The sequence below is a fragment of the Lucilia cuprina genome, chromosome 4, assembly GCF_022045245.1.
Source record: "Lucilia cuprina isolate Lc7/37 chromosome 4, ASM2204524v1, whole genome shotgun sequence".
In the NCBI taxonomy this organism is placed as follows: Eukaryota; Metazoa; Arthropoda; class Insecta; order Diptera; family Calliphoridae; genus Lucilia; species Lucilia cuprina.
This window is the reverse complement of record NC_060952.1, coordinates 47,985,594-48,004,789: the sequence shown is the minus strand read 5'-3', so window position 1 is coordinate 48,004,789 and position 19,196 is coordinate 47,985,594. Positions and strand designations below refer to the sequence as shown.

The following is a 19,196-nucleotide window of genomic DNA, read 5'->3' as shown; positions in this document are numbered from 1 at the left end:
AAATTTATCTTGGACTCCATTACAGTTACAATCTTAAAATTTGGCACGAATAACTTTAACATCCATGTAAACATTTTGGTAATAAATTGGCGGGCTACCTATGAGGGGAGCGGCACCTTCCATATTAATTAAATACAAAAATTCATTTTTCTTGAGATAATATAATATTGGCCAATTTATATCCAATATGATTATTTAGGATAAAGAGTGGGCGGACAAGCGTTAGGCGGCGTGGCACCTCCCATATAAATTAAATACAAAAATTCGTTTATCTTGGAAACTGTTACAGTTAGACTCTTAAAATTTTCCACAAATAATTTTAACATCCATGATAACATTTTGGGTATTAAATTGGCGGACTACTATGGGGGTTGGAGCCCCCATATGAATAAAATAGAAAAATTCGTATATCTGAGAATCTATTAGAGCTAGAATCTTCAAATTTTATATGAATAACTTCGACATTCTTGTGAACATTTAGAAAATAACGGGCGGACTCTTAATGGGGTGCTTGGCACCACATATACATTAAAATAAAATAGATATAAATTGGCGAACGTACAATAATTTTCTTGGCATCTCTCATATGTAACATATTGTTAATCTGGAAAACCAAAATCTTTAAAAAATACAAAAATAAAAAAATATTGTGTATCGCAACGCATAAGAATATTAATTATTTTTAAAGAATAAAAGTATATATTAAATTTTAGCCAGTAAGAAATAAATAGGTCATTAATCAATTATTTTAGAATTTAAATGAAATATGTTATCATCAAAAGAAATTATAATAAACCTTTAAGAAAATTTTTATAATTAGTAACTAAATAAATAATTTTTTGACACATTTATGTTTGTTTACTTTTCGTGCTTATGTCTATATCGAATTCAATGCTTTTCATTGGTAAAAGTAACATTTTAATTAAATTTCATACTACAAATTATACTCTTTTTTTGTTTTTGGTTCTGCGGTATACAGAAAATATTGGCTTTTTTACTGTTGTGAGTCTACGCAACAGTGAAGTACGCATTCATAAGCTGTTGTAGGCCGCCTAGAGGTGCACTCTAAGAGGTATAGGTGCAGGTGGTCGTGACACAATGCAATCACTAAAATTCAGCATATTTATGGCTGTTATTGCGGTTGGAATAACAGTTGTTTTTGTTAAACCAGGTAAGTGTCAAAACGTTTTGGTCAAAATACTCTGTTTATGACTCTCACTCTTAGTAAATGTACCATATGAGAAGAAACAATGTCCACAAATAAAAAAGTGCAGATTTAGTATGGATGAGTCATTATTTACTAGGGATGCCAATCCCGAAAATACCGGGATTTTTTGCAAAACAAAATTTAGCTCAGCTAGTTTTATACATATTTGAAAGTTTAATTTTTTAAAGTGGAATGATTCGATGCTCATAGTACACATAAATTGATTCATTTCGATTTTAACACATCCTAATGTTGGTAATAAACCCGCCAGTTAGAAGAGCTGCAAATTTGGACAAAAAATGAGACTAGAAGACCTAATAGAACCTCCTCCGAAAAAATTAATATCAATACATTACAATATTTTTATGGAGGGTGTTTCATTTTTGTACAGTCGAATACAAGTTTAATTTATCCAGATTTTGCATTTCAAACTTAATACAAATCTGAGTAATACCAAGGTAGATTAGTTTGTTCTGAATGTACATGAAATTTTCAATAAATACTACGAATATGTTATGTTCCAAAATTAATATATTTATGTAAAATTCCAAATTTTTTTTTCAAAGAAAAATTTCAAAATTGATGTTCGAATAATTGAATTGGGTTCTGATATAATTATTAGTTCGCATGAAACAGTATGAGGTTTTAAAAAATTGCTTAACTCCAATTTCGGAACTTGATATTTATTATACCCTACACCACTTTAGTGAAAAGGGAATATTGGGTTTGTGCTGATGTTTGTAATGCAGAATAATATTGGTCCTATACCCACCTAAATCATTTTATTAGTCGATTCCATGTAGTCGTCCATGTAAACCTTTTAATCAAACTACAGGAATTCATTCATATATTTTATTTTCTGTAACTAATAGTGTAAAAGCTAATTTAAATATGTAAGAGTGTTCTATCTTATCATATAAGACTTTGTTATGTCGAATTTGCCCCATATTGCCCATTTTTAATATCAAAAGAACCTTACCAATGGGGAATATTTGTGTAATATTTCTTTACCTCTAGCTCTTTCCATTCGGACTAAATCGTGCATTCGACAGACGGTCAGACATGGCTCATATAATTTGAATATAATTTTAATAAAACAGTAAAAAACTCCAAGTAGAGGGATTTTTCTAAAAGAACTACTAAAAATTAATTTAATGGTATAATCGGCAGATTTTTAATTATAAATTTTAAACAGTAGATGGAAAGAGAATTTAAAATTTCGATTTAATCAATTGCGAGTGTTTTGGAAATAGATTCAGCAGTTCGGAGGGACAGTCACTAACTAACCATAATACATACCACTTATGGTGGCCCATAGCCAATTAAGTCCTACAATGAAACTGTCAAGAGCTAGTAAAAAGTAGTCAAGGGATGTTGCAAAAGGTTTCTAAGGAGTCAGTCACCTTATTAGCTCTTTTACAAGTTACTTTACTACTTAAATCCACTTATCCAATGGATAAGAAATTCACACAAAAAAAAATTCGAAAGAACTGCCTTAAACAACTTCTTTAAATCTAAAAGTACATTAGTTATTAATGACAAAAACCATTCAAACAAGATACAACCAGATATCTTTGTTTCCTGTTTGTATCCTGTTTTCGAAAGGTACGTTGGTAACGTGCATTGACTTTTGGTCGAACTCAAATTGCTCGCGTAACCCTCGGGTAAAGGATTTAAAGAATTTAAGAAAAAATTATCGATTAACCCATCAACGCACATAGGTCTAAAGATACGCAATTTATGATCAAAACTCAAATCGCGCAATTACTTTTTTAGTACTGCAGTGTTGAAGTAAACACTTGAAAGATTCTAAAATGGATTTTTGTTTTTTTTTTTTTTTTTTTTGGAAAATGTACTACACATTAGACCACGATAAAACAAAAGTAAAATATTTTTCACAAATTTAAAATATATGTTTCCTAAATGCTGGTATTTTTCTTTTCCAACAGATTTTTTAGTAAAAGAAAGAATACACTAAACATATTACTTATTTAAATTAATGATGATAATATAGATTATACTTGTGAAACGTTAAATATAAAAAAGTATGGCTGATGAAAAAATATATGAGATTAAAAAAATTAAAAAATAATTTGATTCGAATTTGTATGTAGATTTTAATAAGAAATAAAACAAAAAGTTTAAACGTGTTAAAGAATATATTAAAAATCTAAATTAGACCAATGTGTTGGGAAATATTTGCAATCATTTTATTTTGCCATAACTTGCCCGATTAAAAAAATATTTAAACACAGTTTTCGCTTAAAAAAAATTTTTTAAGAATATATTTTTGGTTCGAATTTTTATACAGACTTAAATTAAATTAAAAGAAAGCGGTTAAAAGTGTTGAGAAAAATATAATAAAACAAAATTACATCAATATATTGGGACATATTTGCCGTAAAATTTTTTTAATAAATTTCGCGCGTTTGGTTAAAAATTCACATTTTTTAAAAATAATATGATTTGAATTAGTTTATGGGCCTTTAATAAGAATAAAACAAAATGGTAAGAAGTGTTGAGAAAAATATAATAAATCTAAATTGGACCAATTTGTTGGGAAACATTTGCATTAATTAATTTAAAAAACCTGCCCATTTATTTTTAAAGTTTTGACCAAAAAAAATGATTAGACAGAATAGTGTGAAAATCTTAGTATGTGTATGAGTGCGTGTTAGCATTGCTAATATCTACAGTGAATCAATTAAGTAATTTGCCTATGTAAAATTTTAAAAATTTTAAGGAAAAACTTTATCTGAACAATTATTTTTAGCAAAATAAAGCAATTTGTTTATTGTATTTTTTTAAAGAATATCTTATATTTTAATTTTCTATTATAAAAAGTAAAATCGTTATATTAATTAAGATTTTTGATAAAATGTGAACGTATTGTTAATATTTTGGGTCAATAATGTATTTTGCTTTTTTAGGTTTTTTGTTCATTTTTTAATATTGCTGCATTATTTTATAAAATTTAATAGTTTTATTACTCCTATATATTAGAATAACATTTTTTAGATATTTTAGTAGTGGAACGACTAAATTTGGAAATTTCTTAACCGATTTATTATCCTATATACCTATGAGAATTTATTAAAATTTGACTTAACATGAAATCTATCGTTTCTTTCATTAAATTTCGAAAATAATAAGTAATTTTGAATTGGATACATGATATTTTAGATAATCAATAGATTTGGACCTAGAACAAATGTTTTGTGAGGTATAATCTATATATTATAACAAAAATAATCCGGGTTTTTGTTAATTTTCTATTGATAAACAAAAACTACATTGCGGAAATTCCATCTATTTGGGGAGTATTGTGTAAATTTTATTTAGAATTGTATAATATTGATTCTTATTCAATAACACTAAGTACCATCCTAGCCACTCTAAGTATGGGGACATCACCATATACCACTATAGAACTATTAAATGCTAAAATCTTGATTTTCAACCTCATATTTTAAATCCCTTATTTTATGAATAAGATACAATAGGCGTATTAGGTGAAAAATATTGCTTTCGTTGACGTTACGGTATGATAACCACCTCTATTAATATCTAAATTAGGTATTTTTCTGTACTACACGACAGTTCCTTTTACATTGGTTCCAAGCAACCTAAGGTCTGTTTAGAGGTCTAACTTTAAACATAGTATTCCTCCTAGTTCGTATATATATTTTGAAAAAGATAAATCAGGAGTTCAATAGTTTTTCTTGGATACAAGTTGCCTCCCTTTGGCAGTTAAAGATTTTGAAAAAGCACTCAGTACGTTTTTTTAATAATTCTTTGGAACATTTCATCTATTACTCTATTTTATATTTTTTAATGTTATTGATTAAATTTAATTGATTTACACTTGTTCTAGAAATCTAAACTATTTTTTTATATCGAAATTGCCTCATTATTATCATTTAAACATGTTAAAGCAAATAACATCACATTTTCAACCAATGAGGATATGATTTTTGCAAATCGCAATTGAAAAATATTTAACACTCTTCCTTTTAACAAGAAAACAATAAATTCCAAAAATAATTAAAAAATAATTTGAAAACCCCAATGAAATTAACCGGAATTCTAAATATGCAAAATACTTTATTGACATGCAAATTCTGATGAATAATTATAAAATGCAACAACAAATGCACCAAAATTTGTATTTTAATATTTTTTCTAATTTTTCCCATTTTACACAATCTCTATTTTTAATTGGAAAACATATATTTACTTTTTACCTGTTTTTTTCGAATTTTATTTATGAACAAAAAACTAAATTCTCTTAAAAAAAGGTAGGCAAAAAACTTAGTTGTTTCACTGTATGTACTCATGTAGCTACGTATGTAAAGTATGTAGAAATTACAATTTAATCCTACAAGCCGACAAGCTCCACACAGAAGGCCATAAATTTTCTCGGTTGCGCTGATAATCTTCTTTAGAGTCCGACGTTGGCCCAGTCACATTGGCACCACTTTTTCATATATGTACGTACATATCGCTCATTTAAAACAAGACTAGCATAAAGCAAAAAACTTCATTTTGAGTGGAACGACATTCAATTGTTTGTAACATTTTATAATTATTTTAATAAAATTCAAAGTTGTGAAAAGTAAAACCTGATATATAAATTTGGTGTTTATATGTTTCTCATTTTAATATAAACTAATTTTTTACGTAATAAATATTTTTTTAAATATTGAACATATTTTGCATTTAAAAAATGTCTAATTTTGAATTATACCAGTCTTGTAGTAAATGAGCGATATGTAACTCTCACATCTTAATCACACATAAAACATCCATATATGTGTGTTTACTCTCATTTACTCCAGTTGCATATGAAAAGGATTTTCACTGTGCAACTATGTATCTATTTGGTTGAATAGGTTTATTTTCGTTTTTGTATGATTTTTTTTTAACTTTTCTGTTGCTCGCTCACCTTGAAAGTGGTCTGGTTTTGCGTGTCTATCATTTACTTCATTTATAGTGGCGAGTTCCTATAATATTAAAGGAAAATCATGGATGTAGCTTACGTTGAACGTTCGTTTGTGTGCCGCATATGGTACTTTTGTTTTGTCATTTTCTAATCTTGTATATGGAAGTAGTTAGAAAATAAACTTTTCTTGCATTGTTGTTGTTATAGATTATTATAGTGTTTACGTTTTAATTTTTACCATCATCCGTGGTGATAGGGGGTATATATAATTTTGTCATTCCGTGTGTAATATCAAGAGATATTCATCATTGACCCAAGTACACATGTATATTTTGAAATTTTGACATGAATAAACGATGTCGGTCAGTAAAATTTAAATGGTCATCAATATAATATATGTTAATTACAGGAGGGTATTTAAGATTCGGTATAGACGAATATAGCACACTAACTTTTTTATTTTTTGATGGTGTTATTAGTGTGATACTTCTGCTGTTATTGCTGTTATGAAATTGCTGCCAAGACGAAAAGTTATTGTGTCTAAATTAAGTATGTTATGCGCCCCAATGACAGAGTCAGGACATAAAAGGGATTTATGTAATTGTTATGTAGCAGAAAAAGTGACATCTGCATCAAGTTGTTATTATGATCATACGTATAAATGTATGTTTAACAAATATTTATATTGAAATTGTATTGTTTGTATGCAGAAATAAAAATACATACTTATATATAGATATGTTAATGGACAAATCGATTAACTCCACTTGGAAATAATATTAGTGCTCAAACAATACGAGAAAAATTAAAATTAAGGGAAAACATTTTAATTTGTGATATCATAATATATATTTTTCGAATGTTTCTGGATCAATAATTGGCTTCATGACCAATGTGTTAAATATCCATACATATATCCTCTAGTGGTTTAGAGTATAATTTTTTGTGAAGAAAAAATATTTTTTTTAAAGTACATGTTTGGACGACCCTAACTATTTTTGAAGGTTGGCAACTGTTTTGAAACGGAGATAAGTTAGCGGTATCAGTATTTTGACTTATTTAGGTATTGGTATTTTAGCGTTATCCGTATTATGGTTTATTTCGGTATCGTTATTTTAACGATAACGATTGCCATTGTTTCCGATCGATTCTGCAGATAAAGTTTTTAAAAATCTATTTTCTATTGCAATTTAAGTACACATTAGAACGCATTACGCTGTAAGGAAAGCTAAATCGGTTTGTAATTCCTTTTTGAGCTGGACCGACAATTTTCTTTGGATAGATAATTTTCTTTAGAAGATAAGGTTTGGTCAAAATTACAAAAAAAAAAAATCACACAGATTATTTTTTTATGTGTGTTGTTTTACGCGACAATAAAATAATTCTCATTTGGTTTATGGACGGATCACTCCAGAAAAAGACTTTAATGTTCATAACTGACCTTAAGAAGTATATATAGCAATAAAATTCTACTTAAAAAATTTTAAAGGAGCTAAAATCATTTAATTTTATTAGGATTGGTCCATATAAGGTCCTTTTTAGAAAATGACTTTAACGCTCATTGCAGCCTCATAAATGGGAGTACCGTTTTCTAGAATTTATTAAAAAAAAACTTAAGGTTAGTTTTGCGACAGAATAGAAGCAAATGAGACATTAGGAAAACCAAATTTGTTTAATTGACATATATGTATTTAAAAGATTTCCATACAGTTTACCGTTAACAGTTCTTTTTGTTCTCGGTTAACCTCGGTTTTCTAGAAATGGCCAATTTTCGGTTAACCGAAAAGGCGTTTTTTAAAAAGGAATATTTCGCTAAAAACTGATATTTTCAGTGACTTTTAGAACCTTACTAAATACCTACTAAAAGCTATATGCCATTTAGCTATCTAAAATTACCTAGATTGCTCATTTGTTTGCCTAATTTTCCTGGCGTATTGTAATACACTTTATTTTCATTGGATAAAATAAAGTAGTTCTTTTCTAATTGCTTCGATTTTTTCACAAAAAACATGAATTTGAAATTACCCAACAGAAAATTTATAGCTTACTTACGTAACCAATGTTGTGTGCTTTACTTTGTGTTACTTATAATTTGATTTACTTGTATATAAAATCTGGATATGAAGTTTAAATTTTTAATAATTTTTTTTCTGCATTACATTTTAATATACGAGTGATTAACATTGTATATGAGAACAGAAAATTATAATATAAAAAAATCAAGTGTGCTGTAATTTAATCAACAAAAAATTTTTCATTTGTCGAAAAATATTTTTTGGATCAACATTTTTTCATTGTTTAGATGAATTTTAAGCAAAATTTGTTGCTTAAAGTTAGGATCATGATCTAGTAATGATTGGAATGGCCTTATGCTTATGAATAAATTTGTGGAAACATGTATTTGGGTAGCATTTTTTAAAAGGCATACATATTTAGATACTTCTTAATACACATGTATTTTAAATAGAAAGTTGTTGTAGATATTTTTTGATATACTTGTGTTCCAGCTAGGAAGGTGCTGTAGAACAGGCCATACCCTGTGTAAAGTAAGCCAGAGTGTGTGTAAGTTTGTAAGCACTTTCGAATACAAAACAAGCAACACAATATCAATGTAGTAAGCTATAAATTTTCTGTTGGGTACATTGATATTATGTTGCTTACTTTGTACTTAAAACAAGTATGAAAGTATAGTCGGGCGTGACCGACCATATGATACCCTACACCAGTTATGAATATTAAATGTGATTTATTCTTTATAATAATTCATTGTTCCGATACATTTCAGCAATTTATGGATAAAAATTAAATTTTTGAAAGAGGCTTTATATCGGGGAAGGGGGCAAATATGTATAAAGTTTTGCGATAAAGTTTGGTGAATATATTTATATAATATTTATTTGTTCTGAATTTCATCGCTATATTTGTGTTTATAACATAATGTTGGATATTCAAGTAATTTACTGAAGGGGACTTTGTATGGGAGCTTTATGAAGTTCGGCAAGGTCATCAAGGCTTGTATAAACCTTAGTTGTGCCGCTTTTTATGGATATACAGGTATATGTAACACAATTATGAGCTCAGAAGCCCTTTTCGAGAGGTTATGTTGTATGGGGACTAGATGAAATAATGGTCCGATTTTATTTATATATATATTTATATATATATATATATATATATATATATATATATATATATAGTATATATATATATATATATATATATATATATATATATACTATATATATATATATATATATATATATATATATATATATATATATATATATATATATGTATATATATATATATATATATATATATATATATATATATATATATATATATATATATATATATATATATATATATATATATATATATATATAACATATATATATATATATATATATATATATATATATATATATATATATATATATATATATATATATATTATACATTTTTAGCGTAAATGAACTGAAAGCAGACTTCATTTATTGTTATTAAAGAAATGTTGTGCAATATAGCAAGCCCATTAAGTTTGTGGAATGAAGATTCGAATATTTGTGGCATTATTTTGGTCAATGTTTTTTTGCAAAGAGATGATGAATTTACTGAAAAAAATTAGATAAGTAAAAATATACATGTAATAACAAATTATGTATTTACCGGTAAAGATCAGAAAATACTCACTAGAAAGGTGGTACTTTTTTGATACTATTTGATGTTCAAAAGTACCGTGATACACATGAGTCTTTTTTGATGCTCTGAGGACCACAATTTCAATATCTTATTATCGTACAACCAGCAGTTAATCAACCGGTTAAAATAATTTTTGTATGATAACTTTTTATATATAGTTTCGATAAAAAAATAATAATTAACTTAACTTACAACTTTAAAAATGTATCAACTAAAAATTCTACAAAAACCTCAAATAAAAAAGGCATGACCGACCATATGATAGCCCACACCAGTGTGGATTGGTGTAGTGATGCTGATTGTGTGAAAATGTGGATTATTAAAATAAAAGAGAAGTAACGAAAAAATGGATTCTCCACAAATGTGGTCGTATTACATAATTATGGACCCGGAGGGTAAGGTTGTATGGGGGCTAGGCGAAATAATCACCATTTCCAAACATTTTCAATAGCGTTTCCCATAATGGTTGAATTGTCATTTTTAATAGCATTTGGATCAAAAGAAGAGTATGTGCCAAATTTCATTAAATTATCTTGAAAATTGCGACCAGTAGCGTACGCAAAAGCTTTACATATAGATACACATACGGACAGGCATAACTAAATCAACTCAGTATTTGGACTTAAAAGCAAATGATTGCCTCATATCATATTAAGAACCGGATGTACTAGTAAGAAAATTTACACCCAGGTCTCATGTGTTGAATTTTATATGACAATTGTTTTTTAATTACTCATATTTCTATCGCAGTTATTGGCGTTAAGTTGAATAACTAAATTCATTCTTGATTCTTATTAAGATCGTATTTATTTACATATAACAAATTGCTTTTAATATAACATTTTTACAAAGTATAAAGTCGGAGTAATATATGTATGGTTGTTATGAGATATTCTGCAAGAAATTATGTAGCAAATATCATCAAATTATATCTAAGAGATTACCATTTAGGGATTCATCATATCAACGTATAATGCCCTTTCTTTCATAGAGGACTGTTTAGAATGTTTGAATATAAATGTGTTTAAGAAATTAGAGTCTTTTAGCGAAAAAAATATTTTTGTACTCTGAAATTCAAAACAATAACTTCTGAAATATTTTTTTATCCCCGACTCAGTATATAACCTGGTGGAGATAATTTAAACACAAATATAAATTGTTTCTGGTGGAGACCAAATAATTCTTTTGATATAATTAATTCGGTTCTCCAACTTCCTATATGTAGGTAAAGTTTGGTTGGTTCATGAGCCAATAGAGCCTGTCAATAAGTGTGCTTGTTGTACCGCCATCCTAATTGAAACGCCAAAAATAATAATAATAAAAGTCAAGTAAATATAATTTATATGGAGCAATTTTTGAAAAAATCAAATAATCTACACTTTTAAAAAGTTTTACAGAAGTTATACATATATGTAATAAGATTTGAGCACTTCTGTGCATACATATTTTCGATTTCAAAGTGTTTTTACATAAACATAAAATGCTTCGTTTGTTGGCCATTGTCTTCGTCTACACACATAAATATACATATTTATTTTATATATACAAAACAATTGTTCAATTCACAATCGATGTTGTAGCGTTGTATGCAGCTGCTACAATAGTCATAACAAAGTTATTGGTATTTTCTATGCAAAAGCTCTATACAACTCTTACGACAATTTTTCATATGTTTTTCGAATTCGTATGAAATTTTAGTGTTGTCAATTGTTTATTTCAGCATATAAATAAAAAAATCAATCGATTTTGTCATAAAAAAACGATAAAGTGGTAACGCAGAATTTACAAACAAACCGCTGTTTACCAAAACTAAAAATTTTATTAAAAACTGTTTAAAATGTGAAATAATGAAAACAATAGAATTTTAAATAAAAAGAAATTAATTTGGTTTATTTTGCTTGTTTAATTAGTTTAATATTATTTGATTTTTGAAACTTTTGACATTGTTTATTTTGATTTTTTTTTTCATTGAGAACATAAACTTGCTGCAAAGATCTGTTCACAATCACTGTTACTACACTTTAGTAGATCCAATATACAACTTTATTGCGAATTGAACAAATGTATGTATGTATGTATGTATGTATGTATGTATATATATATATATATATATATATATATATATATATATATATATATATATAATATATATATATATATATATATATATACTGTGAGCGTCAAAAGAAACTGTACACCAGTGGCAATTATGTTTAAACTTTTATTTTATTATTTTTTTTTATAATGTAACTTAAAATTTTTTTAGTTTTTATTTATTAAATGTACTTCTTAAACTTTTTATTAAAAAACAAAAACAAAACTTTAACAACAACAAAAAATATATAACAAAAACAAATAAATCTTCAAATTCCACGCGTCAAAAGAAACTGTACAACTATTTTGTACAGCAAATAATAAGCAATTTTACTGTAAAAACCTTCCGTTATTTTTTTTATTTTCTTTCATATGACAATTTAAGCAATATTAACTAATTATTAAAGATATTAATAGATTTGGTTTTGTCACAAGCAGTTCAAACAAGGAAACTTTTGTATTTTTTAAAAATGGGCAAACAAACTTCTTTGGATGTTCGTGAACTTGTGTTAAAATTTTACAAAGAAGGCAAATCTTTACGAGAGATTGGTGTAATAATTGGACGAAGTCACAACACTGTAAAAAATATAATTGATAAGTACCAAAAATTTTCAAATTTAGAAAATCGCCCTAAATCTGGAAGGCCAGCTAAACTAAACAGTACTCAAATAAGGTCCATTGTGCGACAAGTGAAGAAAAACCCAACGGAAAGTGCTGTAAAAATATCCGAAAATATTTCAGAATGCTCCGGTATTAGTGTCAGTGCCAGCACAATACGCAGAACCTTACATGCAAATGGACTGCATGGACGAGTTCCAAGAAAAAAGCCATATATTTCACCAATCAATCAACGTCGGCGTCGGAAGTTTGCCAAAAAATACGAAAATCAATCTAATATTTTCTGGAACAATGTGCTTTTTACTGACGAAAGTAAATTTGAAATATTTGGTAAGAAAAAACCATTTAAAATTTGGAGAACGAAAAATTCTGAATTCGATCGGCAAAATGTAATGTCCACAGTAAAGCATGTTGGTGGGTCGGTGATGGTGTGGGGATGTATGGCAGCGAATGGTGTAGGAAATTTGGTATTCATAGAAAATATTATGAATAAAACAGATTATCTCAACATTTTAAAGGACAACTTGGCACAGAGCGTTGAAAAATTGGGCTTGGATCGAACTTGGGTCTTCCAGCAAGACAACGATCCCAAGCATACTGCCAAAATAGTAAAGGAATGGCTGCTTTACCATACTACAAAACAATTGGATCATCCCCCCAGTCACCCGATCTCAACCCCATAGAACATTTGTGGGAACATCTGGATCAACAAATAAGAAAAAGGGAAATTACAAGCAAGGATTCCCTCAAATCAGCTATAATGGAGGAATTGCTGAAAATTTCCCCTGAAGTTACTAGAAAACTTGTGGAATCGATGCCCAGAAGACTGCAAGCTGTAATAAAAGCAAATGACAATCAAACTAAATACTAATTATTTTTAACTAACGTTATTATTTTAATGTAGAAATAATGTACAGTTTCTTTTGACGCGTGGAATTTGAAGATTTATTTGTTTTTGTTATATATTTTTTGTTGTTGTTAAAGTTTTGTTTTTGTTTTTTAATACAGTACAGTTTCTTTTGACGTTCACAGTATATATATATATATATATATATATATATATATTATATATATATTATATATATATATATATATATATATATATATATTATATATATATTATAATATATATATATATATATATATATTATATATATATATGTATGTATGTATGTATGTATGTATGTATGTATGTATGAATGTATGCATGCATGCATGCATGTATGTATGTATGTATGTATGTGCACTTATGTGTTAATGTACCTATTATATATATTATATTTCTTTTATGAATAGAGTAACATCTTTTAAAAATTTCTGGCTTTCATGTTTAAAATGTGTTTTTTCTTTATCGCTTTATACTCCACTTTTTTCTGGTTTTGTGTCCTTTTAGTTTGGTAATGGTTGTTAAAAACAATTGCTTAACTTTACTGTGTACTGTTATACTGAAACAAAGCCGTGGTTTTTTAATACAAATCCTCTGAACAACAGCAACTAAAAGTATGACACAACCGTTTTTTGGCACAGGATAATAAGGGCAAAAACCACGTCGCGACACAATGACTCTCGCCATCATCAGCCAAATTTGTTTTATTTTTTCATTAAAAAAAACTTTTTTTATTCCTTTTTAGAAAATAATTTTGGCTGACTGAAAATATATTTCTTATAACGAAATTTTCATTAGATGAAAAAAATGTCGAAGCCAGGAGATAAAAAAAACAATTAAAAGTTTATTTCATACATACAATATTTTTTAAATCTTTGATAAAATTTAATATTTTAAGTTTTTTTTAAAACGTTAATATCTAAATATCTAGCATGAACCATTAATTTAGCAGGGGTTATGAAATTGATTTTTTATTAAAACTTTATATCCAGCATTAATGTAGGGGACAGTACATTATGCGTACAGTTCTATAGCCCTTAGTAGATCTTTCATTTCATAAAATCTGAAGTAAAGAATTGGGATCGATTTAATTAAGCTCTAAAATCATATTTTCTAGGCCAGTCAATTTTTCTCACATATCTCTTATATTAACGCTTCTATTCATAAAAAATGCTTATTTTGGATTTAATGCACACAATAGTTAAAGCACACTTGAGCCTTAAAAACTATTAATGAAATTGTGATATTCATAAACAAACAATAAACCTACATTAACAATTGGGATGTTTTTTGTTTAACTTTGTAGCACTGTCATTTTATGTGTTAGTGTTGCGTACAATTAGGACAGAATATTATTTGATTCAGTTTTCATAATTTTAGATTTTCTTTCTATAATTTATATTTTTGACGTTAAAACGAACTTTTACGAAAAAAAAGTATATATAAGGATTTAACAAACTTCAAGAACACACCCATTTGTGGTTAATTGGTCATTGGAACGCACAACACATTATAGGGAAAATTCATTCTTCAGCCGCACTGTTCATATGTGGAACAAACTTCCTGCTTCCCGCCACTTTCGATGTGAAAAGGTTTAAATCAAATGTCCACAAACACTACTTCCTCTATCCTCACTCCCTCAACCAATTTTCCTAGTTCTGGTCAAATAAAAAAAATACACATTACTATTGCATACCCTACCACTTTAGTGGGGAGGGTATAATATTTTATTGAAAATGGTTAAGATCGGTCCATTACTTCACTTAACCCCCATGCAACTGTACCACCGAATAGAGCTTGTAAACATTGTAATCAAACAACAAGTCACAATTTTGCAGATAATTCAATGAAATTCGGCACATGATCTTCTATTATACCATTGACGAGCCTACTGAAATGATTAATATCGGTCCATTATTTCACCTAGCCCCCATACAACTGAACCCCCGAATAGAGCTTGTAAACCTTGTAATCAAACTACAGGTCACAATTTTTGAGATAATTCAATGAAATTTGGCACATGATCGTTTATGATACTGTAGTCAAAGCCTATTGAAAATAGTCCCCATAGAACTAAACCCGCCAAATAGGGTTTTTAAGTTCATAATTATGTTTAATATACTCGTATCTCGACAAAAAGCTGCAAAACTAAGTTCTATACTAGTCTTGATGACTTCGATGAACTTTATAATTATAGGGCCTCATTTCACCCCAGGCCCTCTAATAAGCCCCCCATCAAAATTTTACTTAAATATCCACAGTTTTATTAAACAGTAAATGGCTTAAGAATATCTGAGGCAAGGTACAATTCAACTTAAATGCTTTATTATAAAAACTAAATCACATTTTATCCACAGTTTTATTAAACAGTAAATGGCTTAAGGATATCTGAGGCTGGGTACAATTCAACTTAAATGCTTTATTATAAAAACTAAATCACATTTTATGTGTAATGTATTATATTGTCGGCCTCGCCCGACTATAACTTCTTACTTGTTTTTTATATAATTGTTGATAAATTATTGCAAATATTCATAAACTTTTTCGATATATGACCAATTTTAACGCCAACTTATATATTTTTCATGTATAACACTAAACAATTTACACAAATAATTACTTTATGTCATTATATTTAACTAACAAACTATGAAAAAAGCAAATCAAATGATTTTGGCCAACATTGATTGACAGACCAAATTGTCTAAAAATGTTGCAAGCCAATTGGTATACAGTAGTTTTCGTTTATAGTCGTCACTGTTATTGTCAATTTTATTAGATTTAAATGTCTCTGTCGATCAATTTCATAAATCGATATAGGTAAAGGCGTTTAAATAAAAAACTCTTACCTTGAACCTGAAAAAAAACAAAACAGATTTAAGATTAAATTTTAAACTTTTAAAATAATATCAAATTAAAATACATATCGTTATATGAAATCCAAAAAGCCCTAAGTCACATTAAACATTTTTCAGGAGAAGCAAAAAACTGTCTAAAATGATAAATAAACCAAAAATGTTCAACATTTTCTCAAGTTAAGATTTATTCTTATTGACAAATTATTATTTGAACTTACGCCCTTGAGAATGTGTTTTTTCTGCAACCCAAAAGGGCGTAAGTTATATTAAAAAATAGTAAGTTTTAACATTTTTAACTAAATTCAATCGGTTGGTCAAATAAACCGAAACATGGAAGGCATAACGCTTCTTTGTTTTCATAAACATTTACGGAAATTGGATTTTTTTTTTGAAAAAATCTAAAACTGTTAAAATAATCTCTAAATTACAAGGATTCGGTAAAAGTGCCATTTTTGTTTTATTTGATGCCAATTTATAACATTTCACAGTTTCGAAGTTAAAAATTGAATAGAATTTTAAAATTTTAAGGTAATTTTAGAACACAACCTTTTAGAATTTTTCTTCAAATTCTACATGAAGAACTTTGACATTCATATGAACATTTAGAGAATAACGGTCGGACTTTCAATGGGGTCTTGGCGCTTCCTACATGAAAAACTATTAGATTTTGAAAAAATTTTCATCGATTACATTAAAATCTTAATAAACATCCGGAAAAAATTATGTATGAACTTTTGTGAGTCTACGACTATGATGAGTTACAAACGAAATGACAAAATCAGTTTACCCCAATATTAGTGAGTATAAAAAGAAATAATATATCCATAACTGAGTGTGTACGCAATCCGAAAAAACTTTGACATAGACATAAAAATTCGAAATGGAAACCAAACCTTACATTGGATGCACATATTTCATATTAAAAATTTGATAAATATCAATATTATCATAGCTATGCGTTTAGATAGTGAAGAGTTAAAATGCATGCTTGCCCTTTTTTTGAAAATGTCCTAAGAAAAGCTTAAAATTTGCTTTAGTAAGTATCTGTTTCACTTACTGCAAAACTCCATAGAATAACTTCTAAAACAGAAAGCATTCCACTTTTAACATTGTGAAATATAAATTGGTATAAATTGCAAAAAGTAATAAATGATTTGTTTTTAATTATAACAGATCTTTTGATTTAGTATTTGTTTTAGAAAATTAATGTAATTCTTTGTTCAATATTATATTAAAATATGGATACCATTAAAATTTTATTGGAGTATTCGATTATTCGATTATTCGACAAAAATTGTTCGAATTATTCTTTATCTAAATTGGAAATTTTTTATTCGTTCGAAGACAAACAAAAAATTTGCTCGATTAACCGAATAATTTTTATTCGAATTACAACCCTAATATGTATGTATAGCAATATTTTTTAATACATAGTACATATATATTTTTATAAACACGTCTTTGGCCTTGTATCGTCCCTAGTACGTTTAGACTCTTCTCTAGCTGGCAATGACAAATCCTTGAACTGCTTTTACCACAAAACCAATATGAAAATTAACTTTTGCTATGTTTATGTGTGGTATTAGCATTAGTTATCTATGTACATTAGAGTGTTCCGTAAACAACACATTTTGTAGGAATATTTTCAAACATTAAAAAAAAAATAACTAAATTACCTTAGTTCAAAAAAAGTTCTACAATTCTGCGAAATAGATATCCAATATTTAGTAATTTTAAGCTTAGGAAGTGAAAAATATTCCCAATTTTTAGATCGTCAAAACTTTGTTTTACATTACAAAATTTGTACATTACAAAATCTTTTAAAAAAATCTTCAATGTACGGTTAAGGCCCAAATATGCTACACAAGCGGCTTGACAAACATACTTTTTTTATTTCAACTCACACTACACAAACATTGCTAGCACAAACATCGATTTTTTCACGTTTTTGTAGACTTGCAAAGATACAGATGTAAATTTGTATTCAAAATATAAATTTTGTAAAAAATTGGTTATTTCTGAATATAAACAATACAAACGGATTGACAAAAATACAATATGTTTGTGTAAAAATCAATTTTTTTGTTTTTCGATCAAACAAACCGGTTAAAAGGCTTAAAAAATTGCCATTATTTTGTACGTAATTGTATGTTTTTTTTATTTTACTTATTAATTATTAGAAAACAACTTTTTAAGAACTTTTTGACAATATCAAAGTTATTAGAGTTACCAATGATTTAATACACACTTTTTCCATATAGAAGCAGATTTATGCATATGCCCATAGCGCAATATCCGTCAAGATTGAGCCACGGCAGTAGTTAATTGTGCTTTAAACTATTATTTTAATTAAACTGAAAAAATAGATCAAATTTCAAGTCGGTTGGTGAAAGATTTATTTTGTGACCTTTTGGCTAGGTCATGTAAAATTTTATTAGTTCAAAAAAAAAAAAATATTAAGATACCTTCCGTATAAAGATCTCATCAGAAAATTACATTAACGTTCATAACTCGCATAAAAATACCAGTATAGCAACTAAATTCTACATAAATTTAGTTGCATTTAAAAAATCCTTCTTCTTCTTTTCTACTTCTACTTTTAATATTTCAAAATGTACTTTTTTATAATTTGCAAAAAGTAGTAGAAGATTTGTTTCAATTATAAAAAATCTTTTGACTTAGTATTCGTGTATTTCTTTGTTCAAAATAATAATAAAATATGGGTAAAAGGTAGCATTAAAATTTTATTCGAATATTCGATTACATATTCGACAAAAATTCTTCGAATTATTTTTTAATCTAAATTGGAAACTTTTTATTCGTTTGAAGAAAAACTAAAATTTTTCCTCTATTAATCGAATAATTTTTAGTAATCACCCTAATTTACAT

The 19,196-nt window shown here is 27.5% G+C and overlaps 2 protein-coding genes across 7 annotated transcripts in view; both read left to right on the top strand.

Moving 5' to 3' along the window:
* Positions 1-19,196, top strand: part of LOC111681379 — a 297,068-nt gene that overhangs the window by 134,089 nt on the left and 143,783 nt on the right. The gene's annotated exons all lie outside the window — the stretch shown is intronic.
* The window catches only part of LOC124419185 (tyrosine kinase receptor Cad96Ca-like), a gene marked incomplete at its 3' end in the record, with an annotated part of 35,883 nt that continues 17,635 nt past the window's right edge, over positions 949-19,196 (top strand). Inside the window, exon 1 of the mRNA XM_046947795.1 lies at positions 949-1,171. Coding sequence (XP_046803751.1) covers positions 1,099-1,171 — 73 coding nt within the window. The remainder of the gene's footprint in view (positions 1,172-19,196) is intronic.